The 20,430-nt window shown below is 29.1% G+C and overlaps 2 protein-coding genes across 6 annotated transcripts in view; one reads left to right on the top strand and one right to left on the bottom strand.

The window, feature by feature from the left end:
• LOC145195298 (uncharacterized) overlaps nucleotides 1-8,074 on the top strand; it is a 56,924-nt gene extending 48,850 nt beyond the window's left edge. For all 5 annotated transcript variants that reach the window (XM_090070898.1, XM_090070896.1, XM_090070897.1 and 2 more), the window contains 11 exons: nucleotides 1,793-1,966; nucleotides 2,048-2,222; nucleotides 4,515-4,662; nucleotides 4,773-4,921; nucleotides 5,476-5,612; nucleotides 5,755-5,912; nucleotides 6,104-6,319; nucleotides 6,453-6,516; nucleotides 6,994-7,243; nucleotides 7,321-7,421; nucleotides 7,571-8,074. In XM_090070898.1, coding sequence (XP_089927024.1) covers nucleotides 1,793-1,966; nucleotides 2,048-2,222; nucleotides 4,515-4,662; nucleotides 4,773-4,921; nucleotides 5,476-5,612; nucleotides 5,755-5,912; nucleotides 6,104-6,319; nucleotides 6,453-6,516; nucleotides 6,994-7,243; nucleotides 7,321-7,421; nucleotides 7,571-7,939 — 1,941 coding nt within the window. In that variant the 3' untranslated portion in view covers nucleotides 7,940-8,074. The remainder of the gene's footprint in view (nucleotides 1-1,792; nucleotides 1,967-2,047; nucleotides 2,223-4,514; nucleotides 4,663-4,772; nucleotides 4,922-5,475; nucleotides 5,613-5,754; nucleotides 5,913-6,103; nucleotides 6,320-6,452; nucleotides 6,517-6,993; nucleotides 7,244-7,320; nucleotides 7,422-7,570) is intronic.
• A 4,289-nt stretch (nucleotides 8,075-12,363) lies between these two features.
• LOC145194611 (protein DD3-3-like) lies at nucleotides 12,364-19,967 on the bottom strand. Its single transcript, XM_090070444.1, has 15 exons — nucleotides 19,729-19,967; nucleotides 18,828-18,881; nucleotides 18,130-18,312; nucleotides 17,541-17,597; nucleotides 17,038-17,119; nucleotides 16,629-16,745; nucleotides 16,299-16,478; nucleotides 15,075-15,330; nucleotides 14,693-14,876; nucleotides 14,437-14,607; nucleotides 14,080-14,324; nucleotides 13,484-13,706; nucleotides 13,281-13,384; nucleotides 12,978-13,187; nucleotides 12,364-12,899 (listed from the first exon to the last, which is right to left on the bottom strand). Exons 1-15 carry the CDS (start codon nucleotides 19,797-19,799, stop codon nucleotides 12,718-12,720), a joined length of 2,319 nt encoding a protein of 772 aa, XP_089926570.1. The 5' UTR covers nucleotides 19,800-19,967; the 3' UTR covers nucleotides 12,364-12,717.
• Between the last annotated feature and the right edge of the window lie 463 nt (nucleotides 19,968-20,430).

Raw genomic sequence — 20,430 nt, 5'->3', positions numbered from 1 at the left:
TTGTCATTCGGCTGTTTGCTGTGTTTAGAAAAAAATACATTATTTCTTGAATATATTTTTAAGGAAAATGAAGACATTTTCCTGTCTAAATTCATTTTTAAGGATTGTTACAATGTTTCTATTATTTTCTGTAGAATTTGTTTTGAATACTGTAAAAACTATTCTCAAAATCATGTGACAGAAATTTACATCACCATGCAGTAGTTTCACTTCTGATCTATGAAGAAAACATTTTGGCACTTTATCTAACTGTTATGTTTTGGCACTTTATCTAACTGTTGCCCTCTCCGTTCTTTTAATAAAACATATAGAAGCAATGAATCTCAGCCAATAATCTCCCACCAATAACCATGCATATACCAATCTGTTTAAATGTTGAACCATACTGGGTAATACAATACAAAAGTAATAAGAATAAGAAATCAGTCTCTTGCATTTCTTCAGGGTGACCACAGCTAGAATCCTATTTTAGTTGAAGGCTTTGATCTGTTGCTTTTACAAATCAAGAAATTTACCAGTAATAGTGATGAGCTTCATATTTATATTTACTTTATATTCAATGTATATTGTTTTGTAGAAAAATTTAGATGAGTGGGATATTGAAGATTACTTGGAGTGTTTAGAAAGTGGCTGGCTATTAGAAGATGGTCTTGATGATGATGATTCCAATGACTAGTACCACAATGCAGTTGAAATTGTAAGGATCTTGCAATAGGAGAATGACAATTAGGACGAGGATGAGGAAGATAATTTCATTGATTAATATGGAGAAAAAGTAACATGGCTTTTAGTAGTGCTGAGAGTAATAAACCATATTGTACATTTTAACAGTTTTAACACTTCTTTATCATTAGTTTTTGGCACAACAAAGAGTTTACACAGGGAACTGTACAACAAAACAGGATTCAAAAGAATAATTTACCAAAACGTAAAGATTTCATGAAGAAATCAGTGCCCATAGGTAGTTGATGTTGCTATGAGTTGTGTACTGTGGAAGGATAATTAGACTGTAACTCTTCTATCCACCTATGCTGAACACTCCCTATAACTGAAGTCTTGAGGTATGATAAATCAAAAAAGAAAATTCAGTATACATTGTCCATTTATTTTCCAAGAATATAAGAAATATATGGGAAGAGTAGATTTATTGGATAGCGCTCTGGGGAGAAACAGCATACCTTTGAGATCCAAAAAGTGGTACTTGGGTTTTTTTTCCATTTGTTGGATCTTGCAATCATTAAGTCATGGATTGTTTACAGAAAAAATGCTTTAAACGGCATGAGCCTAAAAAGTGTCTGCTATCATTGGGTTCAGGAATTATTTTTTATATGTATGTCCTGATACTTTTTAATCATTTTTTCCTTCAATCTAGAACCTAAATTATATCACTCTGATTTATTTCACAAAAAAATAAAAAATAATGCAAAGAAGGGTGAACTTGCTGAAATTACTTATTAATTTATGTTTTACTATGTTATGCAAATGTTTGGTCAGTATGCATTAAATATTACTATTTGTAGAGAATAATGTCTCCTCGTGTTTGCAAAATTTAGATTTGTATGGTCTGTTGCATGACACTATAAACAAAACTCCAATACAAAATTTTAATCAGGCTGCTATTTTTCTAATACAAAGTTATAAAAGTTATTTACTCATGCTTTTTGAAAAATTTAGCAAAAACCCATTAAAGTATTAAAGAAATTTATTAAATTATTTCTAATATTTTCGTTTTTAAAATTTTATTCGTATTATTTTATCAAATTCTTATGTTTATTTAACTTTTAAATGACAGGCAATTAGTGTAAAGACTGGGTATAACAGTGAATTTTCAAAGGAATTGTTTGTTACATGTCCTGGTGCAAGTGAGCCGGAGGTATGTCGAATTAAAACCCCTGTTGCAAATTGTATTAAAGTATGCTGGAAAATACCATCTCTAAAAGGAAATGCTCAAGTTGCAAACTATTGGGTAAGACAACTGTTCTTCTTGTAAATATTCATAAAAACTTCAAGATGGCATCCTGTCCTAAAAAATTATATAACGCTTTAGGTATATTATGCTCCAGCACAGAGTGGTGTGTTCCAAGTAACAGCTAGTGAAGTCATTAACCATCCTTTAGCTATTGCTCATGGACCTCTTTCAAATAAAGTTTATGAAGATAGTTTGGCTGGAATAAACCCATGTGATATGTACAATGTTGTAGTACAGGTTGACCTGTTGCCAGGTTATTTGCTTTTTTTTTATTAGTAAATTACAATTAATTAACAAGGGTGAAAGATTGTTTTAAAGATGCAAAAAAAAAATTGAGTAGTAAAAAATTAACAAGTTGTTTTTTCAAATTTAAATAACAATTTAAGAAAACATATAATTGAGTAAAGAGTTGACTTCTATGTGTGTGTAGCAGAATCTTCTTCTTGCATGGTTGAATACTACTCTTCTTTGTCAATGCTTTGATAATGTATGATTATGAACAATTATATTTTTGAGCACCTTACCTGGTTGAAAAACGGGATCATAGTTTAATGAAGTTTTTACTAAAGTAGAATGTTGTGTAGCTATTATTTAACCCGCTAAATTTAATTGTTTATTGTTACTTTTAATGCTTTTCATGGCTGTAGCTAATTATAGGTATAAAACAAACGGTATATATTTGAAGACCACACTGGAAAAACGATCAAGCTACATTTTTATTGTTTTGAGTAACTTAGATTTTAAACTTCAAAACACCATAGCTCAAACCATAGCTCACTTATTTGTTAAGTTAAATATCTGTGTATTTTGATCGGTTTTCTAATTATATAGTCAATTATTATATAGTTAAACTGCAGCCGAATATAACAGGGGCAAAAACCCAAAAAAAGCAAAAATGTAGTTTGATCGTTTTTCCAGTGTGGTCTTCATTTGTATAAACAAAAATACATCCATTAGCCAAAGAACAAGTGGTATGTAATGTTTTTCATATGTAATAACTACAATATTTTTCCTATACTTTCACAGAAAAATATCAAGCTTTGCAAAATAAAATTCGCAAAATAATAAAAAGTTAGGTAAAACCACACACATCTATTTGAGCTGTTCGATGCAAAAATCGACTAAAACTCCATAGAAAAAAAGTTGAGAAATGAAAATAAAATTTTTATAACATAAAAAAATTTTATCGTTTAATGGTGCTAATCTTTATTTTCAGGAAAGTTTTTACAAATATAAGTTAATAATTGCTATATCAAGTGCTTTTACACTTAAAGTTTGATGCCAAGGCTGTCAATCTAACAGCTAACAATATAACAAATGAAATCAAGACATAATAAGTTTCTTTGGTTCATAGAGTCCAATTTCAAACTCTTACGTGTTGTCCTTATTATTGATTGTATAGCCAATGAAGATTTTACCTGATGACATTTGGATTAAATTTATTTTGCGATTGTTTATTAGTATTCAAAAAGCATGAAGCTATATTATAAAATACACTATAGTTATATTGCATATTTAAACACTAATAAACAATGGCAAAAATAAATTTAAATTTAATTTAAGACATGTACATTATTTCAGAAAAAAAAAATATTATTTGGCAATAAATGTGAGTGCAATTTTATATGTGTTAAGTGGTCGAATTTCTAATTAGTGACATGTTCTGTACATGTTCTGATAACGATAAAAAGATTTCATCATATCAGCAACCTGTTGAGTATCCTTAATCTTCTTCCCCTTAATCTCCTAAAAGTGCAAGTAAAACAAATGTTTATCAGAAAAATTATTTAAAGATAAAAAATTTCATTTCTCCTATTTAAAACTTTATTTATTTTTCTAGTTTGGTATTAACACTGTAATAAATTCAAAAATTCTAGTTTTCAAACATATTTGGAAATTCACCTCATCGATCAATTTCAAAGTAGAGCTTAATATTTTTTTTATCCGTTATTTTGAATAGCCAACCCTGGGTTTTCTGGTGTCCTGATTCTTTTTCAGCATTTCAGATTATGTAAACACGAATTTTTTTTTACGAATGTTTAACCATTCGTAAAAATATGAGAATTTATAAATCTATTTACAAAATTTTTCTATTAAAAATAATTTATAAACATCTTTTTTTGCGTGCTCTCTGTGTTAGGGATATTTTCGAATAAATTTGATAAAACTATAACAACACTATTGACCATTTTTGTAGAGAAATGAAACACAAGAGTTTGGTAACTCTACACACACACACACACACACACACACACACACACACACACACACACACACACACACACACACACACACACACACACACACACACACACACACACACACACACACACACACACACACACACACACACACACACACACACACATTAAGTAAATAGTTTTAGAAAATAAAAAATGAATAATTGTGTGTTTTTAAATGTTAACAATCAAGGATTTACCCTTTTATTATTGATGTTAAGAAGCACACCATTTTTTTACTCTCTCTGATCACGGTAAAACTTTTTAAATGAAACCTGAAAATAAAAAGGCTGTTTTATTTTTAGCTGACTGCAGTAGTGTTTTTTCTTTACCACTGCGCACAAAGGCAGCTAATCCACCCAACCCACCAGCTATCAGTGCGCAAATAGTTGGAATGGAAGAAAGAGTTCTTTTAGAAGAATTACTCCAAAATCTCATCTCCGCAAGAGATAGGTGAGTTTAAAGTTATCATGTGAGAAAAACTCTTTTGTTTCATAAGGTATTGTGTTATATAAATTTTACCTAAAAAGTTGAGTTTAAAATGATGACTTTTAAAATTATAGATTGTGTCGAGAGGTCAACAACTTGCGTAGCACAGTGGTAATAAAACAAGTAGCTGATCGAGACTACGAATTAACTCGTCTATTCCATACTATAGCTAAAGTTGATTCAAAAATTAAACAAGCCATGAAAGAAATAAAAAGTTATACAGGTAAGCTCCTTTTTCGATTCTTTTGTTTTTGAGGAAATGGCTTCAGCAGTCATTGTGTAGTTTGTTTGATATTTTTTTATTGATAAATTGCATTCAACTTTTTTGCAGATGTTTACTTCTATTGTTCTTTTTATTGACTTATTATTTTAGTGTAATTTTGTATTTTTATGTTTCATTTATTAAATTATGATGGTGATCACACATTTCATTATTGTAGTTTTATAATCATTTTCATTGTTGTCGTCGTAATTGTCATCATCATCATTACGATCATCATCATCATCATCATCATCATCATCATCATCATCATCATCATCATCATCATCATCATCATCATCATCATCATCATCATCATCATCATCATCATCTTCATCATCATCATCATCATCATCATCATCATCTTCATCATCATCATCATCATCATCATCATCATCATCATCATCATCATCTTCATCATCATCATCATCATCATCATCATCATCATCATCATCATCATCATCATCATCATCATTATTGTTATTATCATTAATTATTAACATGATTAACCTGATTAGGTCAAATAAAAGTAGCGTTATCATGGAATTTCCCTGGCCATGACGAAGACGCTGTTGCGAGTGGTTTTCAAGTACTTATAGACAACAAGCAATATGGTCCTGATTTATCAATTCATAACAACAGTGCAGTTGTTGAGGTTTTTTTGCTTTTGACTTATAATTTTGATTGAGAAATTTTGTTATTTATTGAACTATTTCGAAAATGCAAAAGTCTAGAGATTTTATGCTCAACATTTTCAAAACCATGGTTAACGAAAATTTTTTGATTTTTATCTTCAGTTCCCATGTGACACTAAAACACGTTTGATTAATGTTGTCACAACAACTCATCATCCTGTGGGTAGCAGTCCTTGTTCTAACGCTATTAGTATAAGTAGTGAGGAGTTCCTTCCCTTTTCGTTTTTCTGTTACTTTGAGAGTCACATAAAGGGGGCAGTGTAAGATTTCATTACTTATTTCGCTTCAACGTCTTCATTTTTGAAAGTAACAGTTGTTGCTTTTTTTAATGACTTTAAAAGATGTGTATTTGCGAATCTCTTTTTGAAGAGATGTGAAGTTGTGCATTTGTTTAAAAATAAGTTTATTTTAAGATCATTAATTTGTTATTGTTTTTTTTTTTTTTAATCAGATATCCACAGTCAGGTTGTTGTAATTACGACGAAACACTAAATCACGATTCCGGCCGGAAATATGATAAACCTGGAAAACCGATCCCCTATCGTGGTTTTATACCAAAAGGTATTTCTGCGCCAACAGCTGAAGGTGTCGAGATTAGAAGCTTAGAATGGAAACCTGTAGTGGAAAAGTTCGGAAAACCAACATTTATTTTGTTTTGGACAAACTGGTAACGTTTATAGCATATTTTTAGAATTTAGCACGTAACGCGCGTCCACTTTCTCTTTATTCATTTTATTTCTTTTGCTTTGGGCTTTTTAACATTGTGACATTAATACAATGGCGTAAATCTTTTTTTTTAGGTGTCGACCGTCTGTCCGCATGCTCAAATTTCTAACGAAATATGCTGACGAAAATCCGCATAACGTAACTTGTTGCTATTATTTATATTGCTATCAATCATATTATTATTATTATCATTATTATTATTATCATTATTATCATTATCATTATTATCATTATCATTATTATTATTATCATTATTATTATCATTACTATTATTATCATTATTATTATTATCATTATAATCATTATTATTATTATTATCATTCTTATCATTATTATTGTTATCATTATTATCATTATTATTATTATTGTAATTATTATTATCATTATCATTATTATTATTATTATTATTATTATCATTATTATTATTATTATTATTATTATTATTATTATTATTATTATTATTATTATTATTATTATTATTATTTTTATTATTATTATTATTATTATTATTATTATTATTTTTATTATTATTATTATTATTTTTATTGTTATTATTGTTATTATTATTATCATTACTTATTATGATTGAATAGGTCCTTTTGCCTATATATTTAGTTTGCATTCGTAACTTGCTGCACGCACAGTGGCGAATCCTCCAAATCTCACTTATCGAAACTCCAGGAAACATACAGCCAAAATGGGTGGTCAGAATTATCATCTGTTCGTCATTTATGCACCTGTGAACAAAACATTGAAAGTCTACTCATTCGACGTAAAGTGTCTGTCAACACGTTCTCCCTACCAACAACAGCTGAGCTATTTGGGATTGTCGGGGTTCCTTCTATAGTTGTATTGGATGTGAAAGGCAATTTAAATAACGTTTTTTTTTTAGTTAATTTATCTTATCGTTTTGAAAATATCTTTAAAACTCGTTTAATTTAGGTTATGTATCTTGGCAAGGTCGAATATGTGCATTAAATTACCAATATTTTGAAAATTTTGTGTGTCATGTTTGGAGCCAAGTAGCGCATCAACCATGCGAGGTTAGTTAAAAAAGTTGTCAGATTGCTAGACGCTTCAATTTATTCGTTATTTGATTTTAAGGTTGCATGCTGACTTGGTTGCTTAATGATAAGTTTGATTTTTAAGACGTAAATCTTTTTATTACAAACCAATATTCGACATACTTAAGGTTCGGGATTGCTCGCTGTGTACGGCTGAATCTCGTCATGAACTTTATCTTGTTGACGAAGAATTTGTGAATGGTGTGGATGAGGTATTATCAGATCCGAAATCGAAAGTTGTAAAAAAACGATCAGTAGCTTCAACACAGGTGAACCGAGGACGTAAGAATCTGAAGACTAAATCCCCGAAATTTCACAATCCATATGAAGAGGAAAGTATTCAAGAGCTTTTTACTCGCAGACGTAAAATTAAACCAAGCAGTTCAATTTTCCCTTTAATTGAATCAGACAAACACTTAATACGGATCGAACCTCCTAAAAAAACAAGTCCTTCTGGAGAAATCGCAACCTTAATGTCACTTGCGGCTAAAATTTAAAGCTTCTGATTTTTAAGAATCTTTAGAACTTTTTTAATTTTTTTTTTTTTATTAATCTTTTTACCAAACACTAAAGTAAACTTGCGCATGCACGAGAAATAAGATTGTTGGACATAATATAAATTCTTTTTAAAATGAATATATTGTTGTATATATATATAAGTATATAAAAAAAAAAAAAAACAACGACTAAAATTTAGATCTTTTAAACAAACTAGTTTTTTCATCGGGTCTTACCATTAAAGATGGTAGAATAATATTCCATTTGCAATTTTTTTTTTTTTTTTCTAGTTTTTTTTAGGAGTGACGGCAGGGGAAGGGGAATTTGTCCCTTTACAATTTGAGCTGGAACTAGCACCTGAAGAGTTATAAACAGCAAATTTTATCTTACAACAGTCTTTAATTTTTTGCCTAGATTGTGATTACGTAGAGCTCCAGGACTTATCATCCCTTAAAAGCAAGATTTTAATAACCAAGACAGGTTTTTTTGAGTGTTGAGAAATCATCTAAAATACAAAAACCAAAAATCCAGTATTTCGCTTTTAATTTTCGGAAAAAAATCTTTTTTTTATTGCTCCAAAAAAAAAACACAAAGTGGTTTACTTTTTATGATAAAAAAATTATTTATAAGTTAATGCACTTATTCTTCACCGCTTGACATCATGACTCAAGAAAACCACCTATACAGAGTTCATGTTTTCCAGTTTCCAAAAAATGATAAAGTTTGAATTTTTTTTCTTTATTTCGCTCAAGACACCATTGAAAAAGTATGCATTTTTACAATAGTGTTGAGAATTGGGGCCATAGAAATTAAAAGCTGGGAAAGCTGAGTCTTGTTTTGTCATTTGCTGGATTCAGTCGTCATTTTTCTTCATCAATGTGACATTGGTTTTCATCATACTAACCTCCTCTTCCTGGATGTAGAGTGCTACTAACAATTATTGTACATTTTCTTAGACATCTTTCATCTAAAACAAATGATTTACAACGCTAAGAAGGAGATCCAGCTCTATTGGTGAAACGAGTTATAAAATCAATAAATTGCTGGGTCCAGATAATCGACTCATGGATCACATTTTCAAACCTTTTTGACTTGTTTTACATTACCTCCAGCAACATTGAATGCTTGAAATTATCCTAAGAGGGAGCCAATTGTTCTTAATGATTCACAACTAGAGGGATTTCATGAGTCAATGTTGCGCCATAGGCAACGGTCTGTGCTTGTATGACTGAAGTTCACATAGAATATTTGTCAAGAACTTTCTAAGAGCCACCATCTTTATCAACTCCAAGTTTGACCAAGTAAGCAAAACACACTTTCTATTTGAGGAGAAACTTTTCAATCAGATTTGACAGTTGCAATGAACCACAAGGTGATTGCTTTTGCTTATACACATACAATCTTTGAATTAGGTTTTTGTTTCCCAATGCAGGGAAATTTTAAAGCAAAGTTCGGCTCAACAATTCGTGGTTTTGATACTTAGTTGATGGTTAAGGCCAATTGACGATACCAGAATCGGATAAACCTTATTGGAAAAACCTGTTAAGCTGGACCTGAGCAAGGTCATTAGTTGAAATTCTTGGTTCGCAGAAAAATTTTTGAACACTTGACTTTTGTGCGACTAAATAAAAAAATTCTGATGGTAAAGAAATCAAAAAGAATAGGCCATGTGAAATCATTCCCCTCTTTTTATCTGCGTCGGGCTCCTATGTCAAAAACATCAATTTACTTTTGTGATATATTCGGCGGATTTTTTCTGAAACTCGCTTTGTACATTTTTTTTATGCACAGCATGCAGAAAGTTTTCCTGTTAATATCATTGGGCCATTAGCAATCTTTGCACTATATGTATGAAGGCCATTAGGCAATCTTTGCACTATATGTATGAAGTGAAAAAGGGGAAGGGATCTGTCATCCATGCTGATTGGGCTGAAATATATGCAAAGTTTTCCTGTTAATATTTATTAGGCCTGATTGAAAGTTTTTCTGTTAATATCATTAGGCCTGATTGAAAGTTTTCCTGTTAATACCATTAGGCTTGATTTGGTATTTTGAAATCCTTTAACCAACGTCTGTGTTCAGAATATTTTGATTATACAAACTTAACAAAGTATTTTGGATGAATATGAATATATGTTATGAAGTTATACATTTTGAAACTTTTTTTATTTTCTGGGTAATTGCATTTGAATACTTTTTCCATTTTTCAGGAGAAAAATCTAATTAGCTAAACAGCTTACTATTTAAAAAAAAAAAGAAAGAAAAGAAAAGAAAAAATGGCATTGGTAATTTCTATGAAAATTAAAAAAAAAAAATGGTTATAAAATATAGAACTCTTTATTCAAAAAAATATTTAACATTTTTAACAGGAAAATAATTGTGGATTTCAAATGCTGATTTATGAGAAGCAAGAAAAAAATGAACAACCAAATTTTTTTTCTTAGACGTAAATAACTTAATTTCAATGTTATCATTTTTTTTTTTTGGAAACTGGAATGTGACTCAAACCCCTTTATTTCAAAGGTATTTTAAATGTAAGATTACATTCTCAAGAGGAATGTTGTAAGTTAGGATTTAATAGAAAGGTTCATGTGATTCAACAAAGTTCAATCAAAAAAGTTGAACAAAAACTGACGGAATACGGTATCAAATTTAGTCATATATTGAAACAGAAGATGGAGCTAGGATTATGAAAAAATAAGCACGATGAAATGGAATTGAAAACCAATTTTGCATCAACCATGCTAATCATTTAGCGGTTCTATACACTTTTTACAAAAAAGTGTCTGTAGTCGATAAGCCAATTGATGAATTATCAGATTCTGATAAGGAAATTCAAAATCAGTTTAACTCTTTTTTGGAGATCATAATTTAAATATAGATGTTGTCTGTAATAATCAAATGGAATACAATTTAGAAGGTACAAACATAAATGAAGTATTGCAAAACTCAAGAAAGATAATCAGATTTTTCAGAAAATCTCCAGAAAGAAACGACCTATTGCAACGATACGTTGAAGAGAAAAAAGAGAAAAAACTTTTACTGATATTAGACTGTAGAACCAGATTGAACTCCCTTATACCTATGATGGAGTGATTTGTGCGACTTAAAGTTCGCATATAAAAACACTGGAAGAAAAAGGGCGTGAAGATTTATACAACTACTTTTCCATCTTGCTAAATTTTTCTATCTTGCTAAATTTATTCAAATCTTTAAGCCAGCAGAAGAAGCCTGTAAAAGAACTAAGGAAAACCACATCAACTTTTCTCACGGCAGAAATGAGACAAAACTGTACAAGTTTGGGAAATAGATTTTATAATTCTTTGAAAATAAGAATTTCAGAAATAAAAAATCAATTATATTGCATATATTTTTCCAAAGTGGAAATTTTCCTAAAAGAGAGTCGGCGGAATTCATACTCGCCTAAGGCGGCTACGATAATATACATACGCCTAAGGCGGCTCCTTGGCAACAATTTTAGCTGAAAGATTATTTAGTGATCCAGATTCGCAACCAATTATAAATGAGGATATGAAGGAAAATTAAATCGAGCTGATAACAACAGCATTAGGATCGCCATTTTTAGTGCAGTAATTGCAGCAATCAATATCAATCTTGCTGGTTGCAAAAGTATGTGGAAAAGCAATCAAAGACAGTTTTATTTCATCCTTTCAAACTGAACTAAAATGTTTAGTATCACTAACATAAAATGGAAAAATATTTTAAATACTCAAGCGTCAATACCACCTGCACCAACAGAAAGCCAGAGTTTTTTCAATCGCCGGTGATTTCTGTACTTCTGTTCTTCAATGAAATTTGATCTGTTGGATACACTAATCTTCCTATAATATTACTTAAACAAAAAACGTAATTTTTAAGTGACAGCTACTTTATTATATGGTATTCTTTTTAACCGATTTTCAATTTAAAAAAACCGAAAACCGGTTTTCTCCAAGCCCAAGAATGTTCACAATTTAGATTTCAGCTCATGTATAGTTATAAAATGCAGAATAGATATTGTATTGTTAAAAAATGCAGAATAGATTTTGAATAGTTATAAAATGCAGAATAGATATTTAACTCTAGATATTTTACTAGGAACCTTATGAGTTGAAGAAATTTTCCAAAATTTCTACGCAGAAGGGACGACTATTCAAGGCCTTAGGGTAATTGGATTAGGAGGCCAAAAATATGCAAGTTTAATGCTCAAACTTGTTAAAACGGTCCTGATTTCGTGTTCAATGAATTTAGAAATTTTGAAATCTTTCGCTGGAAAAATTTCAGCATTTCAACATCTTTTTTCTTTACTTTTTATTTTCTAATTTCTGATATTTTGTAATAATTCTTAATTATCTAATTTAATTTTAAAATAACGTAGAGGTATTATATGTAAAATTGTAATACTACCAATTAAAAAAACAAATTTCGTGAAAATATTAAATCTTTTCTGTTCATAAGTTTTATTATTTTTGAAGTATTTGTCTTTTAACGTAAAAGATAATCATGAAAAGTATGTTACCTAAAAATATATATTTTTGTCGAAAAACGTATTCGGAAAAAAAGTTTAATTACAATTTTTTTACATAAATTTTACATAAAATATTTAAAAAGGTTTAAAGAAAGTATATATTAAGTGTTAAAGTGTGGGGAAAAAAAAAAATCATTGTCTCGCTTAAAATCTTGGTAACAAATTATAGATTCATTTTACGAGATTTTGTTTAACCGATCAAAAGCTGAACCTACCAATACAATAAATGAAAATGCGAATGCTTGCAACTTAAATACGACTTTTAAGACCCAAATTTAAATTTCGCCAATTTGGTAATACCCCTGGATGTTTTTTCAAGTAAATAACAATGCCAATAACCAAAATAGCAAAGATGCCAAAACCAACAACTACACCAATAATGGTATCTCTTGTTTTAGTGCTACCGCTGTCTCGGGCGATATAAACACCGCCTAAAAGTAAAAAATGAATTTAAAAAAACGAACAGTTGAAGTGAAAAGAAAAAATCGAGAATTGAATGCCTCGCTAACCTTTGTATGCTTGAAACTGAGCAACATTATCTTTTATAGAAGTAACTGGAACTTTTTCCCAATTGTTAAAATCTTGAGAGCGATAAATAGTCGCATCATCTTTAAATACTTTCATTTTGATTGTCACTTCACTTCCATTAGCAAGTATACCAAAAGGAGTTACTTGCAAAAAGTTGCTTCCGTCTTCATTGCCCACATTTACTGCTCCTCCTAAAAAAAGTGAATAAAATGGCAAAAACGTTCGGTGCTGATTGAAATTAAACGATGTATTCAATTATATATAGTAACAAATCAAAACCATACCATTTGCTTCAACAATTTTATGCCCAGCCTCTGCTGGCCACTCTTCTACAGATATTTGAACTGCACCTACAACCTGACCAGGTTTTACCCAAACACCTTGTTGACTATAAAATAGAATAAGTTAAAATTGCAACAGATATCATTGCAAACTCTAAACGCTTTAAAGTGCGTTTAAGAAAATTTGCATAACACATAATTTATACTTGTTATCGATCGTTACTGCGCCACCACTAAACCCAATCTGCGCAGCATACATCTTGGCCGCCCTCACGATAAGTTTTCCTTTTTGACTACGATTTGAAAAATTATTATTTCTAGTGCACATGTAATGATACGTTCCAGTTCCATTACTTGTAATTTTACGAGGGCCTAAATCAAAATAGGTTCCAGCGTCGTCCAGTTGTGATAGCTCACCACCGTACTGACCTATAATGCGCAAAACTTTTTTTGATATTTTACCAAAACATTTCAATTAAACTCCGAACTTATCTATGATTTAAAATATAAATCAATTTGTTAAATGGCTTTACCATAAGCATCTTTGTAAGGACAACTTACTTCTGTTACAAAATAACACCATGAATAAAATCACTTTATAAATAACATTACAAAAACATTCATAAATTTATTCATATTGTTTTAACTTGAAAGTTTTAAGAATAATGAGAACAGAGTAATAAAACAGCTTTAAACCTTTATACGAATTCTCATTTACCAGGAATGAGTATGGCCAGGTTTTAGCAAAAATGAGAACAGAGTAATAAAACAATTTTAAAACTAAATACAAATTCTTATTTACCAGGAGTAAGTATGGCCAGGTTTTTCAAATCTTCAAATCCTAATCCTAAAAGGTTTCTGTTTGGTGTTTTCAAATTTATAGGAAAGTTATTGCCGAAATGACCTTTTTTGTATTCAAGTGGGACAGCTTGTCCTGGATTGCCTTCGGGGTAGTTTTGATCTCTTAATACAAGAATATTTGAACGATCTGATCCAGCTCTACCTTGTCCATCATTATTTTCAGGATTTGAATTTGATCCAGTCCACCTAGAGCAAATCAAAATCTACACTTGTTTTAAACTATTGATTTGTTAAATTAAATAAAAAATCTAAAAGTAAAAATGAATGAAACCATGAACGAAACAAAAAACAAAATTACTGTATGTGTATTGCATCAGCAACAGATAGGGTCAAACGACTTGGCACAAAATCATATTCAACTGCTGGATATACTTGAACAATATTTCCTCGTTTTCCACGGACATTTAAGTTGTACATTTGAACTCCTTGAAACTCAGTAGGGCGCTTTCGGATTTCAAATCGATGACTCCTAAAAAACTAATTACTATTAAACACCATTTAAATTCATGACCAAAAATTACAGATCATTATATATTACAAAAACTCTAAATTACCTGTCTTGAAATGTTCGACCATATTGAGCAGTATTAATAGCTAGTCTTAGCTTAAATTTAGCACTTAAAGTAGGATCTTCAGTTTTCAATGGTTGAACAACAGGATTGTTGTTAAAGACAAATCCTCTCTTAGTGGCTTCTTCCTCTGAAAGTCCAACCAAAGTACCAATCTTCATTTTGTTTGCTGAAGAATAAAATTTAATATAAGCTTAAAATAAGAATCAGAAAAATAAGATTAAGATGTGATATATTAAAGAACATCTTTAAGTAATTTATTAGAATTTATCAATTATTCTCTTCATGAGTATTTGGTTTTTCATTCAAATTTAAACTTAAAACATTAATCAAAAATTAAAAAAATCAGAAACTAAGAAATATTGACCATTGTTGTTGTTTGATGAGTTAGCATTTAAAGGGTAGTCACCAGTAGAAATGTTATAACGAAGACGCAGTACACAGTTTTCATTGAAGTCACTCGGTATTGTCCAATTGTAAGTGTTTGCATACCCTCCAACTCCATTTCCATTATGATTATCGCGTGATTTAGGGGATAAAATACATTCAGGAGGATCAATTTTTCGACTTGGAATTTCTGTCCAATTTGCTTTAATTCCAGAATTCCTGGGCCACTCGAGTTTCTAGAAATTATTATTTTATTTCAAACTAAACCACTTCTCATGTCATCTGACATTTAATAAGAATTTAAATTTAAAAAATTTTCTTAAATGTTAGTAGTGTAAAAATACACTACACTTTGAAGACGATAATCATCTTTTTCTCCCATATCTAACAAATATAAATCTGAACCTACTTATATATATTCAGAAAATAACAAGTAACAAACTGAGTAGCATTCTAAAAGAGTTCAAACTAATCAAGAAAGGAAAGTCAAAGTAAATTTTAAGTTTAACTTCCCCCATCTTGATTTATATTATTGATAAAGAAGTGGAATTGTAATCAATCATTCAGTTCATAAAGAGAAAGAAAATGTTTTAACAAAACCATTTGTTAGAATTTGTGATATCACTAAAAAAACATGTAAAATTTTTTTTTGAATCTAAAATTTGCTAAACCTTTTGGAGATAAGAACACATTTTTTCTTATTATCACAGCTTCCTTGAGTTTGTGTCATTAGAAAAATTATAAGAATAAAAAGAAGAGTGTTAAAAATCAAAGTTCAAAAAGACCACAAAAGATCAGCTTCGGATACTGAGCACTTTTTTCAGATTTTCTCTTCAATAATCAATCCATAAAATTGAAGTTATGGTTGAGTAATGTTGCAGATTGTTCTGACAACTATTGGTAACTGTGTACCTTACCTTGTTCAACTTTTAACAAGAAAAAAAATCTTTGAAATAAGCATTATAAGCATAAAAATTATGAGCGTAAAATTTTTCAAAAGCGATTAAACTTTTAACTCTTGGTTATTCAGTTTTGTTCAGCTCGGTGCACAAAATTTTTTTAAAAATATCTGAAACTGGTCTGCTAGTTATTTTGTGAATCTTATTGTCAGAAAAACTCATCCTGAATAAAATCTAATTACTATTTTTAACTATTGCTATTTATAGATCTAATTCTTATTTTTTTTTTTTTTTTCAAATCTTACCTCACAACTTTCTTTAGTTATCCCTAAAAACTTATTTTCTGGAATTCCATTTACTTTATTAGCAATAAGGGCATCCATATAACCGTCTGGTGGCACACACACGAACCTTGATTTCACATTCTCACTTTGCTGCTGGTACATGCTACACATTGTCACATCATTTGTCATCACTGCTATATCCTATATGCAGCAGACTTACTTATAGCTCAAAAAAGCTATGATACAATAAACAACAAAGTTACTTTTTATTATTAAATATTTAAAATATAGACAAAAACTAAATAAATTGAAAAATTATTGCTATATAATAGAAAATATTTGAAAAAAAACCTTCCAAGGTGTTGGTCTCCAATAAGGATAATAGTCTCGCTCCTCAGGGCATTCATAACCTCTACGTGTACCTTGAGGATTTTGACGTGTGTAACGAGCAGTGTCTCCTGCCAAAGCCTTAAGCATAGTTATAAATACTAAAGAAACATTAAATTTAAAGCCTGTTATGTATGAAAACAGAAAATTAAATAAATTAGATTGGGATATTTACACAAGAACCACTAAAAAAACTCTTTACAATTAAAAAATTTTTTTTTTCTTTAATTTTTTCTGTTTTTGTAAACGAAGTTTAGTTGTTTAATTTTTCTTTTAAAAATTTAAAAGAAAATAAAACCTTTTTAATCTAATATTAAATTAATGAAAAATGTTATAGTTTAATTCTTTCATTTGTTTAAAAAAAAAAACACACCTGATCTGCAGTGAACAGTCCTTTGTTTCTAATTGTGTATATACAATTCATGTAATAATCATAGTCTTCATTCATGCCATATCTACAAACAAAAAACATTATCCTGACACATAACCAACTAACAGGTGATCTATAAAAATTAGAGTATGTTTGAATACAAATACATTTTTTACCAAACTTTACCAGTGTTAAAAAACCAATTTCAAAATATTCTGCTATAAACTTTTTACTAAAGAGAACATTTAGTTAAAAATGATTAAAAATAAGCTTCTAAAACTTGATAAACTGTTGTAAGGTTTTCATTTCTATCAGGCAGTCTCTTTGTAAAAACCGTTTGTAACTAAAAAATAAGAATAGTGTCCTCTTGTTAATTTTGAAGTATATTAGAAATCCAGAAGCAAGCAAAGGATTGTGTGTTAATGTAATAATATCTCTGTTACCACTTTTTATCAGTTTTAGCATGAGGATATTATAGAATAACATTTTAAAAGACCTTTCCTTACTCTAAATCAGTGTTACATTCCATCCCTTTACATTGAAAACGATTTTCTGGAATTGTGCTAAAGAAAAACAGTTTATAAAACAAACAAAAAATTAGAAAATATATATCACTATAAAAATCAAATGAAGCAAAAAAATATTCAAATATTTGATGAAATGCTACAAATATGATAATATAAATTGTTTTTTTTAACAAACTTAATTTTGAAAACTATGCAAAGTTCAGAGGCAATCAAGTTTTGAACTAATTACTAAACAATTTTTGGATTTTTCAATACCAAATAATGAGGTTTACTGTTTGAAAGCTAAATGGAATTGTAAAATAAGATTTTAAAGATGCCCTTTTCTTTCAATGTGTTCATCTAAGCTTTTGAGAGCTGTTTTTATATAATATCTTTGACTCCACAGTTTTTAAGATTAACATCAAAAATTGCTGACACAGGGTTTTTTTTCTAAGCAAACATTTCACTTTAAATTTTTTAAAATTTAACAAAAAACAATAAAAATCTAAATAAGTAAAGAAACAATAAAGATATATAGATTTCATCATTATTGCATGAATTCTTATGTATATAATATAATTGAAAAAACCTGGTTTGAACTCCATCACGAAGTTGATCATCGCACATGTACTGCAAGATAATTTCACAATTAGAATTCTTTTCTCCACAGGAATGTTGATTTGTCCACTCAATGGTCAGCTTTGATCCTTCATAGTAATACAAGTTTCCAACATTATAGCCACCACGATTGTTATTTTGAGAATCAAACAACCTACGTTATTGAATTAGAAATTTATGGATTAAGGTGAGCAATAAAATATTTAAATTCTAAATTTAAAACTTAAAATGATACCAAAAATTTGAATAAACTTGATTCAAATTATTTACTTTTTCACTGTTCCAACAGTTTTTACTTTATTTTCCTCAAATTGGTAAGAAATAAACATCCGAATAAACAAAGCAACTTGTGCAATTATCAGTGAATATATTTAATATCTGGATAGTAGATATTGGATATTTTGAAACTCTAATACTGAGCAGTTTTAGTGAACATGAGAAAAAAGGGAAATGTAATAGTTTTAGAATACTAATTGTTGAGTATGATACACTGATAAACAATGTTAAACTGTGAGTAGACTTTAAATAAATGAAATCATTTTTTAATCCAGACACTTCATTATACTTTCACTCTCCTCTTCGCTCTACTTCTCTCTTCTCCTTTCTCTTTCCTCCTCCATTTCTAGAAAGTGAGAATAAAATACAAAGAACAAGTAATGAAAAAAATACCGATTTGCATTGGCACGTTCTCTTCCAGACTCATCAAGCCGATTGTTACTTCCTCTAATTTAATTTGATTAATAAATAAGATATATTTTAAATAGTAAGATACAATTTAAAATAACAACATAGACTTTAAAATAATAACTGTGAAATATTTTTTGAAAATTTCCTTAATCATTGAATCACTCAATTATTCTTCTAATTCTCAAAAAGTCCTCTTTAAAGAATGCTGGTAGAAAATTTCACTTAATTTCTTAACCTAAAATAATTATTTATTTGTATAAGATGCTTTTATAACTATTAGATTACTTAAAATATTTAAAAGCTTGATTATGGCACCTTTCATAGAGAATAGATTTCAAAGGTTCATTAAAAGTTCTCCAACTTTTTTTTAAAAAACTTTTTTATGTTTTGTCAAAAAGTGCTTAAAAATTAAGATGTAAAAGTTAGCAATCAAATATTTATAAACTCATAAAGTAAATTTCCAAAAAGAAAATGATTTGGTGATAAATGTGTAGCCAAAACATAATGCATTTTTTTCTTCACTTCCTTATTTATCATAAAAATATGAAAATTTTATTCTTGGATTTTTTCTTTCTTTAAAAACATTTAAAAATTCTGTTGGATAATTGAAGTTTATAAAATCACTTTTTACTTATTTGGACAGAATTAAAACTTAAAAATTTAGTCTTTCTGAACTATCATAAAACTTATCTTAAAAATTTAAACATTTAAAAGACCTTACAATTTCTAAAACTTACAAATGCTACAATACTCATTTAATTTGATTTAAAATCACTCCTTTAAATTTTTTATGCATATTGAGGTATTTATGTTAAAGTTGTTTAAGTACACAATATTTATGAAGTTTTTTTTATACACAAGATATTGTTTTTTTTACAGTTACCTAGGATTATGTAAATAGACATCTGATTGAACTGCTGAACAGAACAGTACGAGGAAAAGCTTTCTAATCATTGTCTTCGGAAAAACTTATAGCCAAGATACAGTAAACAATACCAAATGATAATACACGCTTTTAATTTTAGTAAAGTCCTAATATATCATTTAGCTAAAATGAATTGTATCACTTTTCAACCGCTTATTAATCGTCTTATTTACATTTATTCATGATCACGAATAAACGCAATATTTTTAAAATCTGTGTCATTGTTAAATCCATGTCATTTATGTCAAAAATTTTGGTATTGTAATCCCTTACTTGTAGGAGAGAAATAACTGATTCATATAGAAAATAAAAGTTCTTTGAAAATTTTATATACTTATTTTAAGAATCTATAAGAAATGATTTTCAAGAAAATAGATTTAAGTATATGGTATGGTATGTAAATAAATAATGTTGGCATAAATATATAAACAAAAAACAAAAAACATAAGTATAAACAATTGAACATCTTTAATCATCGCATAACTTTAGCGTTAAAAGGGGCAAGTGAATAGAGATTTAAAAGTTCATTCAAAATTTTTAATCGTTTTCCTTCTTATTAACAAAACTCATCTTGATATTTTTACAGGAGTTTAAGCAGTTTTGAATCGACATGTTCTTGTTTGCTCGTCATTTCGCCCACTTAATAATGACCTAACTATT

This window comes from Hydra viridissima, unplaced genomic scaffold (genome assembly GCF_058129835.1).
Source record: "Hydra viridissima isolate aposymbiotic clone 2 unplaced genomic scaffold, HvirCarnegie_v1 scaffold_13, whole genome shotgun sequence".
Classification (NCBI taxonomy): Eukaryota; Metazoa; Cnidaria; class Hydrozoa; order Anthoathecata; family Hydridae; genus Hydra; species Hydra viridissima.
The sequence above is the reverse complement of the archived record's forward strand: the minus strand, read 5'-3'. Positions and strand labels throughout refer to the sequence as shown.